The sequence below is a fragment of the Labeo rohita genome, chromosome 1 (genome assembly GCF_022985175.1).
Source record: "Labeo rohita strain BAU-BD-2019 chromosome 1, IGBB_LRoh.1.0, whole genome shotgun sequence".
Lineage (NCBI taxonomy): Eukaryota > Metazoa > Chordata > Actinopteri > Cypriniformes > Cyprinidae > Labeo > Labeo rohita.
In genome coordinates, this window is record NC_066869.1 from 19,014,239 (window position 1) to 19,034,275 (window position 20,037).

Sequence of the window (20,037 nt, forward strand, 5' to 3'; positions counted from 1 at the left end):
TGCACTTTAGATAATTAACTAGTTTTATCTGGCATTAACCCCCTGAAGAGGCACACAATAATCAGTCACTGTGACTAGTGACCACCTGGGTTTGCACCTAAACCAGCCATTCATGGCAGACTCTGAATGAGTGAATGAGTCTTTCATTTCATCCAAAATCACTTTACGCTTTGAGACCTGTTTTACACCCAGATGCCCACAGCCTATTACATATGCCTTTCATATTTTAAATTAACACTTTAAACCACATACTGTTTATATGTACATTATCATTAAAAAATTAGTGGTCAGATATCTTTTTTTTTAAATACATTAATACATTTATTCAGCAAGGATGCATTAAGCAGATATTCCTGGGGGGGAAGCGTCACTCAGCAAAAATATTTGGCGCCACAACTGTTTTTAGCATTGATAATAAGAAGATCTTAAATATTAGATAATATACTAGAATGATTTCTAAAGGATCATGTGATACTGAAGACTGTTATGGCTGCTGAAAATTCAGCTTTGCCATAAGAGGAATAAATTACATTTTAAAATATATTCAAATAGAAAATACTTATTTTCAATTTTTATAATATTTACTGTATATTTGATCAAATAAACGCAGCCTTGCTGAGCAAAAGCTACTTCTATCAAAAACAGAAAAAAATAAAAATAAATAAATAAATAAAACTTTTACACATTTTTACACATTTTTACAAATTTTACAAATTTTGAACTGTAGTGTACATAAAAATGCCAAGCAAAATATTTAAATTATAAATATAAATAATATTTAATTATTTAAATAATAAAACACCAGATATACTGTTTGTCTATCTACTACTTTAGTATAGAAATATAAACAATATATTTATTTGGACTTTCTGTTGTTGTCAAATGTTTATGAAAATAAGATAAAATAAAATAAAATAAAATAATACTGATCTATGATTAGATTTCTCACCTGAAGTAATATTAGTACCGGTTTGGTTTGAATAAAATAAAATGAAATGAAATGAAATAAAAAATAAAATAAAATAAAATAAAATAAAATAAAATAAAATAAAATAAAATAAAATAAAATACTGATCTATGATTAGATTTCTCACCTGAACTAATATTAGCACCGGTTTGGTTTGGTTTGGTTTGAATAAAAAAAAAATAAAAAAATAAAATAAAATAAAATAATACTGATCTATGATTAGATTTCTCACTTGAAGTAATATTAGCACCGGTTTGGTTTGAATAAAATAAAATAAAATAAAATAAAATAAAATAAAATAAAATACTGATCTATGATTAGATTTCTCACCTGAACTAATATTAGCACCGGTTTGGTTTGGATAAAATAAAATAAAATAAAATAAAATAAAATAAAATAAAATAAAATAAAATAAAATAAAATAAAATAAAATAAAATAAAATAATACTGATCTATGATTAGATTTCTCACTTGAAGTAATATTAGCACCGGTTTGGTTTGAATAAAATAAAATAAAATAAAATAAAATAAAATAAAGTAAAATAAAATAATACTGATCTATGATTAGATTTCTCACCTGAAGTAATATTAGCACCGGTTTGGTTTCAATAAAATAAAATAAAATAAAATAAAATAAAATAATACTGATCTATGATTAGATTTCTCACCTGAAGTAATATTAGCACCGGTTTGGTTTGAATAAAATAAAATAAAATAAAATAAAATAAAGTAAAATAAAATAATACTGATCTATGATTAGATTTCTCACCTGAAGTAATATTAGCACTGGTTTGGTTTGGTTTGGTTTGGATAAAATAAAATAAAATAAAATAAAATAAAATAAAATAAAATAAAATAAAATAAAATAAAATAAAATAAAATAAAATAAAATACTGATCTATGATTAGATTTCTCACCTGAAGTGATATTAGTTTGGTTTGAATAAACTAAACTAAACTAAACTAAACTAAACTAAAATTAAATTAAATTAAATTAAATTAAATTAAATTAAATTAAATTAAATACTGATCTATGATTAGATTTCTCACCTGAAGTAATATTCATACTGGTTTCATTACAAAAAAAAAAAATAATAATAATAATAAAAAAAATAAAATAAAATAAAATAAAATAAAATAAAATAAAATAATGATCTATGCTTAGATTTCTCACTTTAAGTAATATCAAAAGAAAAGTGTAACTGATTCTATACCGGTACTCTCGCAATCACAACCACTTTGTGTTTGTCAAATGTTAACGCAAATAAAATAAAATAAATTGAAATTACGGGAACTGAAACATATATTATTTCAGACGTTAGATCAATTTATTTTTGAGTGTTGAGTGTATTTATTACCGGCACTGCGATCAGATGTCATTTGTTTCTCTAAGGGTTTTATGTCACAGTCCCCACCCCATTTAATTACACAGAAAGACTATAGGATAACCAGGTCAGGATTTACAGCACTCCATGTGGGAATACACAGTCTACCAACAACCATCCATCAAACCAGCTAATAAAAAAATGTTTCCCTATACACAGTCGGCAAACAGAGAGAGACAGTGAGAGAGACTGCTCAACATCAGATGGTTTAAAATAGCAAACGTCTGTTTGTGGTGGAAACGCTGCTCTGATCATTGCCATCTGTCTCAGATCTGATGTCAGTGCACGAGTTCAATACATGGAAAAACAGAGAGATACTGGTGGGATCTTATGCTTATGCTATACAGAGATCTATAAGCTATTCTTTTTTTGTGATTTTGAATGTTAATGCTATTTCCTGTGCAGCTGTGTACAGTACTGTAGGTTTAATTTCTACAGCCATAACATCTCAATTCTGACTGTATCAGATAGCAGCTTTTGTGTGACACTCTACTGCACACTTAAGAATAAAACACTTTCCAGTGCGCTCTAAACGCATGCAGCGGTGTTCACAGATCTCCTGGGACTCCAGTTGCATGTCTGTGTGCTCTGGATATGTAAAGAATTCTGTCTGGGTGGAAAAAATGTGTCTGACAGGAAAAGCACGCAGCCAGAGTGTATTTAAATTGTGTGTAAGCGTGTGACAGAGAGAGACTATTAGACAACAGACGATTATCAGCTACATACTAGTGTTTATAACAATAGATATTATTTGTTTTTCAATAAAAAAGGGATTTTTACATCATCAGCCAAAAATGTGTGAATTCTATTTTTAGCATGCAGTGTCCAAAACGAACCCCAAAATGCAGAGGAGCACTGACATTGTCGAGGAAATAAGAAAGAGTTACTGACTCCTAGAAAATCCTACAAAGGCTTTTTTTTTATAGTAATAAAACAATAGATAGGAAAGGTAGTCTATGATAGTAGATGCTTTTAGAGTGCCCTCTAGTGGTCATAACAGTTCAACTACACTCACAATTAGGATTGGATGCTTCTATTTGCTCGGTCAGTACGTATATAATTGCAATATTTTAATAATTTCGATCTACAGGTATAAAATAAATAAATAAATAAATAAATAAATCAAATCTGAAAATAATTATTTGACATTTGTATGTACTTGTAGAAATTAAATCAGAATTAAATGTTTTTCTTTTGAAAAAAAAAAAATTAATACTAAAAATAATCAGATAAAGTGATAAATCGAATCTCCCAAAATGCAGAAATATGTGAGGATAACTTGTTCACTTTTCTCTTTTTGTCTGTTTAAGCTGCAATTTGCGTGTTTTTTCAGCAGATGGCTCCAAATAGTCAATTTCCCCTTGATTGGGAAAAAATAAAAATGCTTACAAAGATTTACATTTCAGATAACTTATATTTTGATATTTCTAAACTCAGTGATATTTCTAAACTTAAAATTTCAACTGAGTACTTCAAAAATAAAATAAAATAAAATACTGATTTATAATTAGATTACTCACCTGAAGTAATATTCACACTGGTTTGATTTCAAAAGTGTAATAAAATAAAATAAAATAAAATAAAATACTAATTTATGATTAGATTTCTCACCTGAAATAATATTCACACCAGTTTATTTCAAAAGTGTAATAAAATCAAATAAAATAAAATAAAATACTGATCTATGATTAGATTTCTCACCTGAAGTAATATTCACAAAGGATTAATAAATAAAATAAAATAAAATTATATATAAAAAAAATACTGATCTTGGATTACATTTCTCACCTGAATATATATAATTTATTTATACTCCAATAATTTTCCTTTCATTTAATTAAAAAAAAAAAAATCATATCCTCAAGTACCATGGAATATTGACTTTTTTACAAAATATTTTACAGTGTTATATACACTGCTGCTCAAAAGTTTGAGATCAGTAAGATTTTTAATGGTTTTTAAAGACATTTCGTATGCTCATCAAGGCTGTGTTCATTTGATCAAAAACAGACAAAAATGTAATATTGAGAAATATTATTACAATGTAAAACAATTTTTTTTATATTAATATACATTAAAATTTCTATATCTGTAATTAAAGTTGAATTTTCAGCATCATTACTCCAGTCTTCAGTGTCACGTGATCCTTCAGAAATCATCCTAATATGTTGATTTATTATCGATGTTGAAAACAGATACTTTTTTTCAGGATTCTTTGATCAATAAAAGGTTAAAAATAACAGCATTTATTTAAATAGAAAGCTTTTCTAACAATATTCACCACTGTTCAAAAGTTTGGGGTCAGTACATTTTTATTCTTTCTTTTTTTTGAAAAAAATGAATACTTTTATTCATCGAGGATGTGTTAAATTAATAAAAAGTGATAGCACAGAGATGCTGTTCTTTTTAACTTGTTATTCAACAAAGAATCCTGAAAAAAAAGAATCACATATTTCATAAATATTAAGCAGCACAACTGCTTCCAACACTAATCATTGTAATAATAAATCAGCATATTCAAATGATTTCTGAAGGAGTAACAGCTGATGAAAATTCAGGTTTGCATCACAGGAATAAATTATATTTGAAAGTATATTCAAATAAAAACATAATTTTATATTGTAATAACATTTCGCAATATTACTGTTTTTTCTGTATTTTTGATCAAATGAATGCAGCCTTAATGAGCATAGGAGACTTCTTTAAAAAACATTTCAAGTCTTACTGATCCTAACCTTTTGAGCGGTAGAGTATTGTTAGACAAATTGTTATCTAATATAAAATGATTAGTCCTGACAATCCTGTAGGGATGGGACAATACATCGATTCGTGGATGGATTCTGAGATCTTCCGAAAGCATCGCCTTTCTTTTTGGAATCTGAGCTTAGATTTGAAGAGCAGATGGTGCTCTAATCTAGTTTTTTATCCACACACTCAAATGCTCATGAAGAAGGGAGCTGAAGAGAACTTGTGCGTTCGGCTGAGTCATGTAATATCACCTGGGCTCAGAATGCTTTTATGACGCGAGATTATTGTAAACACGGTCCACTGTGAACACCACTGTAATTCATTTCAAACTTTTCAAACTGTATAAATGATTCTTTTAGGTTCAAGTGCGTGTAAGGATTTTGAAACAAGCAGAGCACGGCTGTTTCTAAACCAAGCAGTGCCATCTGCTGTTCAAAACTAAGCTCAGAATCAATTGGAGAAAGGATTAGTGATGGGAAGTTCGGATCATGTTACCGACTCGGACATTTGGGTCTCGGTCAGCAAAATGAACGAATCTTTTTTCGAGTCATTTCGTTCATTTTAGCAAAAATATAATAAAAATGTTACGTGTTACTTCCCTAACACATCTGCAAGACAAAACTATAATGCTATAAGAAACAGAAAAGATTAATTCATTGTTTACCTGGGTCTTTAGTCTATGATTAGCTCGCCTCACCTCTTATCTGACAAGTTTTGGGGTTTGAGTCGTTCGTTCATCACGTGACAGTTCTATATGGAAGGCCGGATTATTAAAAATTTCTTTACACGTCACGTGTACAGACGTTATAACGCGTCTACACGTAATTGCGTCTACACGCGTTATTTCGTGTACAGACGTTCTGACGCGTAGACGCGTAATTACGGGTAGACGCGTAAACACAAGATTTCCGGTGTCAAAATAAAAGTCACATCCACTAGCGCGCAAAACCTACACTGTGTTTATTTATTGATTTATTTGTGTATTATTATGTTTATTATTATTAAGTACATTTTGAGGCAAAACATAAGGTGCCTTATAAAACATTAATATAATAATATTAATAATGTAATATAATTGTAAATAGTTATTTGTTTAATTTAATTATTTCCTGTTTCTTGTTCATGATATATAAAATAATGCTTGAAACTTAAGGGTGTTTTATATGAAATACACTTTAATCACAAGATTCAAAAGAAATGTTTACTCCAAAGCCAAAAACATGTGCAGTTTTCTATATGAAAACTAAAAACATTTCAGTAAAAATCTAAACACACACACACACACACACACACACACACAGTCTGGTTTATTATCCTTGTGGGGACTCTCCATAGGTGCAATGGTTTTTATAGTCTCCACACTGTATTTTCTATCCCCTTACCCTAACCCTACCCCTAAACCTAACCCTTACAGAAAACTTTCTGCATTTTTACTTTCTCAAAAAAACTTCTGTATGATTTACAAGCTTTTGTACCCATGGGGACCTCAAGCCGGTCCCCACAATGTCAAAAATTTCAGGTTTTACTATCCTTGTGGGGACATTTGGTCCCCACAATGTAGCAAAAACAAGTACACACACACACACACACACACACACAGCAGCAGCAGCAGCAGCAGCAGCATAATTTTAGAAATAATTTTATTACGTGAACAATTCACTCTTAGGCCCATTCTGACAATCCTGGTTGTCCTCCATGCTAATCTCGTTGTCTGGTAGTGCTGCTGGTCTGCAGATGGATACTACAGTCTACAGTTTTATGTTGATTATTTGTATTACTTATGGTGGATGTACCCTATGTTGTTGGATGTTCCCTATGGATGTTCTCCATCTTGTTGTGTACAATTTTGCAATTAAAAAAACAGTTCCTCGATTGTGATTGGTTGAACTGTGTTCAAAGTTGTTGTGTTCAAATTTTGGGATCACTTAAGCAGTGTAAACTTTTTTCTTTCCACCTGTATTTTAAAATGTATTTTGTATTTTAATTCATTTTAATAAATATGTATTGTTACATGTGTAATAAAGTTTGTAAATTATATTTTTAATCAAAATAACTATTTTAATATATATCACTGAAATTTAGTGTTATTTATGATTAAGTGGAAAATATATAATATGCGGACCAATCGCACTGTCTGAAAGACATAAGTGAGCGCATTCTTGAAAAACGCGTTTACAATTATTTACAAAATTTCTCAACGCCATGACTCCTCTAACGCACGTATTTTGAAATGCCGCCTCCTTCTAGGTCATAATACGACGTCATTATCATGTGACTAATAGATAGAGCTGACATATCCGGAAAGAGAAAATGACGTACCGCCAGGTGCGTTAGTGCGTATTTTGGTACGTCACTTTTATATGTATTATTAATTATTGACAGGTCATTATGTAGAGATTTACGTCACTATTATATGTTTAATTAATTTTATGCAAATTTCGATGTTTCCGGCATTGCCATTGGCCAAACATTAACGTCTGTACACGAAATAACGCGTGTAGACGCAATAATTAATCTTTAATAATCCGGCCTTCCATATTTTTGAAGCTCTTAGTGGGCGGGAGTCGGCTGTCGCCATCTTGGAATCGCGTCACTGCACGTCACTCCCGGATAATTGAAAATGGGCAAATAGGCGGGACGTGGGTGGAGCTGGTTGCTGAAACCACGCCCACCTAGCGGGACTGTGGTGACAGCAGCGGCAATCCACCTGTCACTCAAATAGCCATGCCCTAAATTATGCAGAACTTTAAGTCTTAATATAAATTAAACGGATGAGTTATAAAAAATTCACCCCCCTCACAGCTGACATGAAGGGCAAACTTATAGTTATATAGACCAAAACCACTTTTTGAACCAGGCTGTAAACATATTTTTTTTCTGCTGTGAAGTTGGGCATTTTAACATTGGAAGTCTATGGGATTGACTCCCTTTTGCAGCCAGTCTCTAGCGGCCAGTCGATGAATTGCAGTTTTAGTCACTTCCGTGTTGGCTTTAAGAGGAAGACCGGGAGGTTGCCGCTTGGTTTCGAGTCGTTCGTTCATCACGTGACAGCCCCATAAGCTTAACCAATGCAGTCTGAGCCGAAAAAAGAATTGATTAGTTCGTCTCTCGATTCTTCGGGTTTGAGTCGTTCGTTCATCACGTGATGCCCCATAAGATGAACGAACGACTCCAAAAACCCAAAGACTCGAACTGTGAAGTAATTCCAGCACAATAGGATGACTGAACAAATCACTCCCCGAGACGACTCGTTCGTCACAAGTCACATTAAAGATTCGTTCAAAATGAACGAATCGTTCAAGAACGAACCATCACTAGAATCGCGATGTGTTCGGAAAATCTCGAATTGATGCTGAATCGTTACTCGATTTGCGTTGCAACGATTTATCGTCCCATCCCTACAATCCTGATATACATATTGTAAGTATAAAACTTACTGTTTCCCTCAAATCTTAAACACAAAATGTCCGACTCCCTCAATTCACTATCTAATGTTGTCTAGCAGTAATTATGAATTAGTTGTGGCTTATTCTGTGCATTCAAAGAGCATCTTTGTCTGTCTTCCTCAGATTCCCTCCAGCTGTGTTAACGGAGGGGTTTCATTGTCAACAGTGCCCTACATTGTCCCTGAGAACAGCCATGCGGCGCAAACACGCTACAAGTCTTATGGCACAAATCGTGGTAGTTAAAAAACAAATCCAGTAAACAAAACAAACGCCTTGAACACGCAGGAAGGGAGGTGATATTGTGATCGCCAGAGTGGCGGTATGGAAGTTACACGTTTGAAATCAAACCGGTGTGAATATTACTTCAGGTGAGAAATTTGATCACAGATCAGTATTTGCTGAAAGTGGCCGAGCTCTCAAGATCAAGAGTGCTCACGTGTGTGTGCGTGCGTTTTCCTCGGGGGAATTTATTTCCCGGTGGAAATCTTCAGCGAATCAATAATTCATATCTGTCTAAAAACAGAAACACTAGCAGCACACTTACACGGCACAAACGCATCTCAAATTTCACCTTCACTTCAACCGACAGACCACATTCAACCAGTCCATTATTCCACATCGTTCAATGAACTCCATGACTCCACATCTCGCCTAGAAGGAAAATCTAGGTAATGTTACGAAATGACCATCTGTTTTGAGTGATAATAATCTGGCAACATGAGTTTAACAGTTCATAGTGGCAAATGATTGCAATAGCTTAAAAGCAATACAATTTAAAAGGTTAGCTCGAGCCAGACATCTGGTCATTTAAAAGAGTAGTTCATCCAAAAATGAAATTTCAAGATATAGTCACTCTCTTTTTTAGTAATTTAAGCTGCTCAGCTTCAAAATGACAAAGAAACTACCATTACATAAGATTATGAGTGAATATTGGCTTGAATTCCCGTTTGTTCATCATATGAAGCTACTGTATGGCTTGAAATAGTGCACTAGTCATACTTTTATGACTTACTATCAGTATATAGAAAAGAGCGGTCAGTACATTTTCAAAAACAAAAGAAAGTAAGTCATAATGGAACAATATGTACTGTAACTGATGACAGAAGCTGAATTCAGAATGAAACAAAATACTCACCATTTCTGCAATATAAACATTTTGTAATATATAAAGATACATAAAGACATTTCAGAATGTATCCTATTTCCAAAATCAGACAGAATGGCTTTCTCAAATTAAAAAAAAATATATATATTATATATATATAATATTATATTATATTAAAGTCTCTTATGATCACCAATGATGCATTTATTTGATCAAAAACAAAGTAAAATCAGTAGTATTGTGAAATAAATAAAATAAAATAAATATTTTACAATATTTTAAAATGTTATTTATTCCTGTGATGCAAGTCTGAATTTTTAGCAGTCTTCAGTGTCACATGATACTTTAATGCTCAAAAGAACAGCATTTATTTGAAACAGAAATATTTTTTTAACTTTATTAAGGTCTTTATTGTCAGTTGATCAATTTAATGCATTCTTGCTGAATAAAAGTATTCATTTATTTAACAATTAATAAAATAAATTAGAAAAAAGTCTCTTATGATTACCGTAGTATTGTGAAATATTATTACATTTTAAAAATAATTGTTATACTTTTAAATATTTTAAAATATAACTTATTCCTGTGATGGCAAAGCTGAATTTTCAACAGCCATTACTCCAGTGTTCAGTGTCACATCATGATACTTTAACGCTCAAAAGAACAGCATTTCTTTGAAAAAGAAATATTCTGGAATATTATAAATGTCCTTACTTTCATTTTTGATAACTCTAATGCATCCTTGCTGAAAAATAAAATAAAATAAAACAATATAAAATAAAATAAAATATCACCAATGCGGCATTTATTTAATTAAAAATACAGTAAAATCAGTAGTATTGTGAAATATTATTACATTTTAAAAAAATTTTTATACTTTTAAATATTTTTAAATGTCATTTATTCCTGTAATTACAAAGCTGATTTTTCAACAGCCATTACTCCAGTGTTCAGTGTCACATCAACTTTAACATGATACTTCTTTTTGATAAAGAATTATTCTGGAATATTATAAATGTAAGGACATTTATAATATTCCAGAATATTTCTTTTTTATTTTTAATAAATTTAATGCACCCTTGCTGAAAGTTTTAATTTAATTTAATTTAATTTAAAACAATATAAAATAAAATAATATAAAATAAAAATAAAATAAAATATCACCAACACAGCATTTATTTAATTTAAAATACAGTAAAATCAGTAGTATTGTGAAATATTATTACATTTTAAAATTATTTTTTAAATTTTTAAATATTTTCAAATCTAATTTATTCCTGTAATGGCAAAGCTGATTTTTCAGCAGCCATTAATCCAGTCTACTTTAATGCTCAAAAGAACAGCAATTTTTTGAAAAAGAAATCTTCTGGAACCTTATACTGTCTTTACTGTAATTTTTGATCAATTGAATGCATCCTTGCTGAATTTAAATAATAAAATAAAATAAAATAAAATAAAATAAAATAAAATAAAATAAAATAAAATAAAATAAAATAAAATAAAAACTACTGACCCCAAGCTTTTGATTGGTATTGCATGTTCTAATAACACTAATCTCTCCTCCATTCGCAGCAAAGCTTGCTAATCTGATTGTTTTGTTTGCAGGCATACATCTGTATGACAGCATTAGAGCGTTGCTGTAAGCCATTTCAAGTGTCTCACATTAGTTAAGAAACAGACACCTGTGAAATCACACCACAGAAAAAGATCAGCACGCTTAGTGTGAACAGCTGAGTAGAACATATGCTGCTGCTGGAGAATCAATATATACAGAAAGATACTTACATTTGTGTGGCCAATTGTAGTATATCTACTGCTAGACACGTACAAATTTAGTACATGTACAGTACAATCTTTAGTGTTGTGGATGTTTGCCAGGGAGTGACACAAACACACACAGACACTGATAACCGATAGGATGCATTGCACACTCACAGACACACACTCTTAAAGATCAGGGCCCCTGTTTCATTTTGATTTACTAACTGCTGGACTCCATGTGATTCAGTCTGTATATCTGACACTGAGAGACGCACTCATCCAGCTTAGCCTGATATAAATCCGCCTATCATATACAGTTCACTGTAGGACGCAGTCTGTAAACCACACACACACGAACATGGAAAGTGGTTTTAAACTTCTAGCAACTAAAGCAGCATAACAACAAACCCGCAGAGGGGAACGACATAAGGCTGTTCAGCGATTAGCAGCAATGTGTCTGTTCTAATAGCGTGCTGAGAAATTAACACTCAGAAATGTGAAAAGCGCAGCACAGCAACATAAGAGTCAAGACAGTCAGTCCTCGAACATCAGGTACATAAACCACAAAAATGAATGAAGTGGAACACTGATAGAAGGAACAGATGCAATTTAAAGTTTAGTGAGACAGATAAACAGACTAGAGCTGGAATGAATAAATCAATTGTTATTATTATTTTATATATACATCTTTTATTATTTATTTATTTGTACTTATTGAAAGAAATTACTAGTTTATTTAGGAAGGACATGTTAAAATGATCAAAAGTGACAGTAACATTTTATTACTGGCACTTTTGATAAATATGATAAGATGATGTTCTATAATGTTATGTCTCTTACATTTTTATTTGTTTTTTGTTTTATAGACATTTGTCTATATACTGGAGCTCTTATTCATTTTTAATTCACCTTTCAATTTTTTAGTACTTCAAGTTGAGCAAAATGAAAAATTACGAGATGAAACTTTTTATTTAATTTACATTTACATATGTATATATATAGTTTTAATTTTAGTTTTATTAAAAAATAATAACCCTGCTCTAGAGTTTAAGAAGTGATCTCAACAAAGCCTCAAACTGTGTTAAAATAAAATAAAATAATAAAAAAATTAAAAATAAAATAAAATAACTTGTGCTGCATATGTCTTAATAATCTCTCTGAAATAAAATAAAATAAAATAAAATAATAGAAAAATTTAATAAAATAAAATGAAATGAAATAAAACAACCTGTGCTGCAAATGTCTTAATAATCTCTCTGAAATTGCTGGAATTCTGATCTCAACAAAGCCTCAAACTGTGTGAAAAAAAAAAAAAAAAAAAAAAAAAAAGAAAATAACATAAATAAAAAAATAAATAAAAAATGAAATAATAAAATAAAATAAAATAATACAAAAATGAAATAAAATATAATATTAATATCTTAATAATCTCTCTGAAATGGCTGGAACGCTGTTTAGAAGTGATCTCAATAAAGCCTCAAACTGTGTTAAAAAATAAAATAAAATATAAAAATAAATAAAATAAAATAATAAAATAAAATAAAATAATAACCTGTGCTGGAAATGTCTTAATAATCTCTCTCAAATAGCTGGAATGCTGTTTAAGAAGTGATCTCAACAAAGCCTCAAACTTTGTAAAAAATAAATAAATAAAATAAAATAAAATAAAAATATTAATGTCTTAATAATCTCTCTGAAATGGCTGGAATGCTGTTTAGAAGTGATCTCAATAAAGCCTCAAACTGTGTTAAAAAAAAAAAAATAAATAAATAAATAAAATAAAATAAGATAAAATAATAAAATAAAATAAAATAAAATAAAATAAAATAATAACCTGTGCTGGAAATGTCTTAATAATCTCTCTGAAATGGCTGGAACGCTGTTTAGAAGTAATCTCAATAAAGCCTCAAACTGTGTTAAAAAATAAATAAAATAAAAAATAAAAATAAATAAAATAAAACAAGACAAAATAATAAAAAATTAAATAATAAAATAAAATAAAAAAAATAACCTGTGCTGCAAATGTCTTAATAACCTCTCTGAAATGGCTGGAATGCTGTTTAAGCAGTGATCTCAACAAAGCCTCAATCTGTGTTGAAAATAAATAAATAAATAAATAAATAAATCACCTGTGGTGCAAATGTTTAAATAATCACTGTGAAATGGCTGGAATGTTGTATTGTCCAATCAGAATAAAGGATCAAACCTTTTTATAATTTACTTTAGATTAAATGTTTTTAAAAATATGAATGAAGTATATATTAAATGTACGTCCTTGATTATAACATCCTGTAAACACACACATCCACGGGCACACACACACACTCATAATTTGTTGTCAGATTTGGACTGTCATAATATAAAGAACTCCTCACAGACACGAGCAGCAACATAAAATTACGAGAGTGTTCAAGGTTGCACTGTAGACGACAGACAAAATTATTAGTATTTTTTTTTTCTGGATAGCTACAGCATGGTTGTAAAGAGCGAGCAGTGTTTGTGTGTGTGTGTGTGTGTGTGTGTTGGTGTGTGTGAGTGCGTGGTTGTGTGTAGCTGCTGCAGCATATGATGAATGTGTTTTGAACATGAAAATAGATTGCCTACTTCATATCACCAGGGAGAAATCCAGACACAGGGAAAGAAAAGCAGAGAATTTAAAATGAGTATGTGATGGACAGCTCCGAGTACAGAAACAGTGCCCAAGCAACAGAAAAGAAAATATAAAGACACAAGCATGAAAGTAAACGGTCACAGACTCGTGTTCGTTTTTTCATTCTGCTACTAGAGCAAACAGAGCTGCTTACATGAGATTACAAAACAATCCAGCAGCGACTGAAAGAATAACAATTATAACTCAGTAATTATACCCTCATTAAAATTAAAAATCATAAACAATTGTGATTAAAAAAAAATAAAACTTTGAAGCTCAAGTCATTTGTTCTGCTTTTATGGTTGGATTTATTTATACTTAAAATAAATAAATGAAAAAAAAATTGAAATATAAACACCACTGCTCTTTTGTTGTTGTTGTTGTTGTTATGCTTACCAAAGCTGATCAAAAATACAGTAACAACAGTTATTTTGTGAAATATTATTACAATTTAAACAATCTGTTTTCAATGTAAAATATTTTAAAATGTAATTAATTTATTAAAAGTACATTTATTATTATCATCAGTGTTTAAAACAGCTGTGCTGCTTAATATTTTTGTGAAAATTGTGACAAATTTAGATTTACAGATACATTTTTTTAGATTTTTATTGTAAATGTAAATGTATTTACTGTCACTTCTGATTCATTTAATGCTTGCTGTAATAAAATAAAATAAAATAAAATAAAATAAAACGACCTGTGCTCCAAATGTCTTATGGAATTATGAAGTGATCTCAATAAAGCCTCAAACTGTAAAATAAAATAAAATTAAATAAAATTAAATAAAATTAAATAAAATTAAATTAAATTAAAATAAAATAAAATAAAATGACCTGTGCTGCAAATGTCTTAAGGAATTAGGAAGTGATCTTAATAAAGCCTCAAACTGTAAAATAAAATAAAATAAAATAAAATAAAATAAAATGACCTGTGCTGCAAATGTCTTAAGGAATTAGGAAGTGATCTCAATAAAGCCTCAAACTGTAAAATAAAATAAAATAAAATAAAATGACCTGTGCTGCAAATGTCTTAAGGAATTAGGAAGTGATCTCAATAAAGCCTCAAACTGTAAAATAAAATAAAATAAAATAAAATGACCTGTGCTGCAAATGTCTTAAGGAATTAGGAAGTGATCTTAATAAAGCCTCAAACTGTAAAATAAAATAAAATAAAATGACCTGTGCTGCAAATGTCTTAAGGAATTAGGAAGTGATCTCAATAAAGCCTCAAACTGTAAAATAAAATAAAATAAAATAAAATAAAATAAAATAAAATAAAATAAAATAAAATAAAATAAAATAAAATGACCTGTGCTGCAAATGTCTTAAGAAATTAGGAAGTGATCTCAATAAAGCCTCAAACTGTGAAATAAAATAAAATAAAATAAAATAAAATAAAATAAAATAAAATGACCTGTGCTGCAAATGTCTTAAGAAATTAGGAAGTGATCTCAATAAAGCCTCAAACTGTAAAATAAAATAGAATAAAATAAAATAAATAACCTGTGCTGCAAATCTCTTTATAATCTCTCTGAAATGGCTTGAATGCTGTTAAAGAAGTGATCTCAATAAAGCGCCAAACTAAATAAAATAAAATAAAATAAAATAAAATAAAATAAAATAAAATAAAATAAAATAAAATAAAATAAAATAAAATAAAATAAAATAAAATAAACCTTGGCTGCAAATGTCTTAATAATCTCTCTAAAAATCTCAACTTAAACTGTGTTATACTGTGAATACTGTGAAAAAAATAGTATTAGTTTCTTAAAAAAAAAAAAAAAAAAAAACCTTACTGACCCCAAACATTTGAACAGTGGTTCATATAGCAAATACACTATTTTTAATGTGGCTTTCTCTCTCTATTAATTTTTTGTCTTTCATTTTTTAGGTTATTTTTTCGGCTCAAATTTTCATGGGATTCATGAAAGCTAATTATGGCCCAGCCTGGGGGAAGACGTTCATATACAGAACACGCTCACAGAGGGCCACGCACATCCACATCAGTGTTAATTAAACAGTACCATCCCTGTGATTAAAAGGTGTCAGGTTGGGAGTATCTTAAAGCTGGATAATGAAGAAAAACCGTGGTTTCTTTCTCTTTCACACATAGAAACACATTTGCACCTCTCTTCACACACACACATTCTCTTACAATTAAGAAGTGACATTCTTGAGAGCCAAACTGCAAAAATTCTTACAGAGCTAATCAAAGGAAAGCATGTAAATACAGCAGGGAGGCTCAAAAATGTACACAACAGCATGCAGAATGTGTGGGAGTGTGAGAAATCAGGCATGTATAATGTGTACAGCACATTTCCTCAATATCCAGAAAACATTGCATGGAATATTGTATCCCACACAGCAACCCACTCAATCTTCCATTTCCAGTGCCATAATCAATAAAATCACAAATGGAGACTTTTGTTGACGTATACGGATTCTCAGATGTTTCTCCTTAATCACTGATATACTGTTACAGTTTTTATTATTATTTTGAAATCATTTTTATGTTTAAGTTTTCCATTTTACTTTTAAATTTAGGTAAAGTTTTAGTAATTTTGTGTATTTTGACATTTTTATTTGTTTTTATATACTGTATATGTACTGTATATTATATACTGTATACTGTAGCTCGTATTCATATTCGTATTTGTTTTTTAGTACTTTTAATTTTAAGTAAAGTTTTAGTAATTTTGTGTATTTTGACAATTTTATTTGTTTTTTATATATGTCTATTCTGTAGCTGGTATTATTTTTTATTTATAATTTTTAGTTTTTAGTAGTTTTTTTTATGTATTTTGACATTTTGTTAGTTTTATATATGTCTATATACTGTAGCTCGCATACATTTTTATTTCAGTATTAGCTTTAGTATTTTTTAAATTTAAGTAAATTTTTAGTTATTTTGTGTGTTTTGACATTTTTATGGTCATAAGTATTAGTTTTTTTAGTACTTGTCATTTTAAGTAAAGATTTAGTAATTTTGGGTATTTTGACATTTTATACTCGTATTAAATTTTATTTTAGTATTAGTTTTTTTAGTACTTGTAATTTGATGTAAAGTTTTAGTAATTTTATATATTTTGACATTTTCTATGTCTACGTACTGTAGCTCATATTAATTTTTATCTCAGTATTAGTTTTTTTAGTATTTTTAATTTTAAGTAGTTTTAGTTATTTTGTGTATTTTGACATTTTTATTTATATATACATTTATATATGTGTGTGTGTCTATATATTGTAGCTTGAATTAATTTTTATTTCAGTATTAGTTTTTTTAGTTCTTTTAATTTAAAGTAAAGTTTTAGCAATTTTGTGTATTTTGACATTTTTATTTGTTATATATGTATGTGTGTGTGTGTGTCTATATATTGTAGCTAGTATTTTTTTTTATACTTTTAATTTAAAGTAAAATTTTAGTAATTTTGTACATTTTGACAGTTTTATTTGTATATATATATATATATATATATATATACATATATATTCATTTTTATTTCAGATTTAGTTTTAAGTACTGTAAAAGACATGGGAAATTAAACCTTGGCAACTTGCTAAAATAAAATAAAATGAAATAAAAATTTAAACTTGTTCACATTTTCATTTCAGGTCACATTAATTTCATGTAAAGAATTTATTAATGGTTTTAGTTTTAATTTTAGCCTTAGCTTGCTCCAGAGTTTCATAAGTGAGCTCAACAATGCTTCAAACTGTGCACAAATCTATAAACAAATACTCAAATATCCTCAGATTCCTCCAAGACCAAATTATCTTTCTTTATTTAAATTCAAATCAGCTAATTGCTTATTTTTTTACACTCTAATGCATTTTAAGAGAAGCATCTGAGACAAAAATGAATGTGTCAACCTTTGAACATTTGTTGTTACTGAATACTTTTTCACATGCTATTTTTAAAATATACTTTCAGCATACAGTGTTGTGTGGTATCCATTAAGCAGTACTGTATTCCATTCCAAATATAGCCAGAGTATCATATTTGTGTGAATACATTCATTGAGGTTACTCTACGTGAGAGAATGTGAAGACATTGATTTGTGAAGGTCTGTGTGACACTCACTCTACGGGAGGGTTGATATCATCTGGTTTAGTCTCAAAGAAGCGGAGAACTTCCTCGCTCTGCGAGATCTGGGGAGGAAGCCGGACCAGCGCCTGACAGACAGACAGGACACGAAACCGGACAATCAGAACCAAAACAACAGAATAACCACCCAGAAAACATAACAGGACTAATGAATCCCTAAATGTTACTTCCTTAGAAAATCTCCACAAGGGTCAGTGATAAATATAGACATAGAAAATGAAAACATAATTTTCTGCATTAGTTGCAGAATGACTTTAATGTTTGAAATGGATCTTGAACACTACAAAAAGTACATAATTTAAAAATTAAGAAAACACTATTCTGATTTTACGATTTTAGTTTAAAATATTTGACTTGGATTCTAAAGATGCCATTTTTGCACAAACATTTGTCTAACAAATTCACTCTGTGTTCCAACTGCTTTGAAAGCTCTCAAACATGATTTGAAACGCAGCAAAAGAACAGAAGAAAAAATGAAAAGGAAAGAGCAAGAGAGAGACAACTCCTCCGAAGAATCCCTGGAGTAAACCCTGTTATTTATTTATCTTTGAAGAACACAATGCAATTAAATAGAGATGGTTTGTCTAATTAAAGCTTTCAGGAAATAGCTGGTAAACATCATACGTTTAAGCCCTTCAAAGACACGTTCCTCTCTCTCTCATGAAGGGATTTTGATGTGTTTTACTGTGTAAGCACAGAGGAAATCTGGAGGAAGTTTGTTATCTAAATGCCATATAATCAACTGTCACAAAATTAAAGGCTGCTGTAAATAAATGTTAAACAAAAGCTGTCAGTTCAGAGTGACTAAAAACAAATAAAATCAAATAAAAAACTATAAACAATAAAATAAAATAATATATCTATATATATATGCCTAAATACTGTAGCTTGCACTAATTTCAGTATTAGTTTTTTTTTTAGTATTTTAATTTTAAGTAAAGTTTTAGTAATTTTGATTTTGACATCTTTATGCTCATATTAATTTTATTTTAGTCTTAGTTTTTTAGTACTTGTAATTTTAAAAGTTCTTTTTTTACTTTTAATTTATGTAAAGTTTTAGTAACTTTGTGTATTTTGACATTTTTATTTATTTTTTATATTTATGTCTACATACTGTAGCTCATATTCATTTTTATTTCAGTATTAGCTTTTTAGTGCTTGTAGTTTTAAGTAAAGTTTTAGTAATTTTGTGTATTTTGACATTTTTATGCTCATATTAATTTATATTTCAGTATTTTTTTAGTACTTGTAATTTTATGTAAAGTTTTAGTAATTTTGTGAATTTTGACATCTTTATGCTCGTATTAATTTTTATTTTAGTATTAGTTTTTTAGTAGTTGTAATTTTACGTGAAGTTCTAGTTATTTTGTGTATGCTGACATTTTTATGCTTGTATTATTTTTATTTTGATATTAGTTTTTTGTAGCCTTAATTTTAAGTAAAGTTTTAGTAATTTTGTGTATTTTGACATTTTTATTTATTTTTTTATATTTATGTCTACATACTGTAGCTCATATTAATTTTTATTTCAGTAGTAGTTTTTTAGTACTTGTAATTTTAAGTAAAGTTTTAGTAATTTGGTGTATTTTGACATTTTTATGCTCATATTAATTTTATTTCAGTATTTGTTTTTTAGTACTTGTAATTTTTTACGTCAAGTTTTAGTAAGTTTGTGAATTTTAACATCTTTATGCTCATATCAATTTTTATTTCAAAAGTAGTTTTTTTAGTACTTTAGAATAAAGAATAACGAAACTTGTTGCCTGAAATGTGTATAACCTCCATACAGTTGTTAATCGGCTGTCATTATAGATGAGCATCTAAAGACACATTTGCATTAAGATTAATTCTATGTTCTAATCTATTTTT

At 29.1% G+C, this 20,037-nt stretch overlaps 1 protein-coding gene across 6 annotated transcripts in view; it reads right to left on the bottom strand.

The window, feature by feature from the left end:
* The window catches only part of sh3pxd2aa (SH3 and PX domains 2Aa), a 125,234-nt gene that overhangs the window by 56,888 nt on the left and 48,309 nt on the right, over positions 1-20,037 (bottom strand). For all 6 annotated transcript variants that reach the window (XM_051137723.1, XM_051137645.1, XM_051137851.1 and 3 more), the window contains exon 5: positions 18,145-18,236. In XM_051137723.1, coding sequence (XP_050993680.1) covers positions 18,145-18,236 — 92 coding nt within the window. The remainder of the gene's footprint in view (positions 1-18,144; positions 18,237-20,037) is intronic.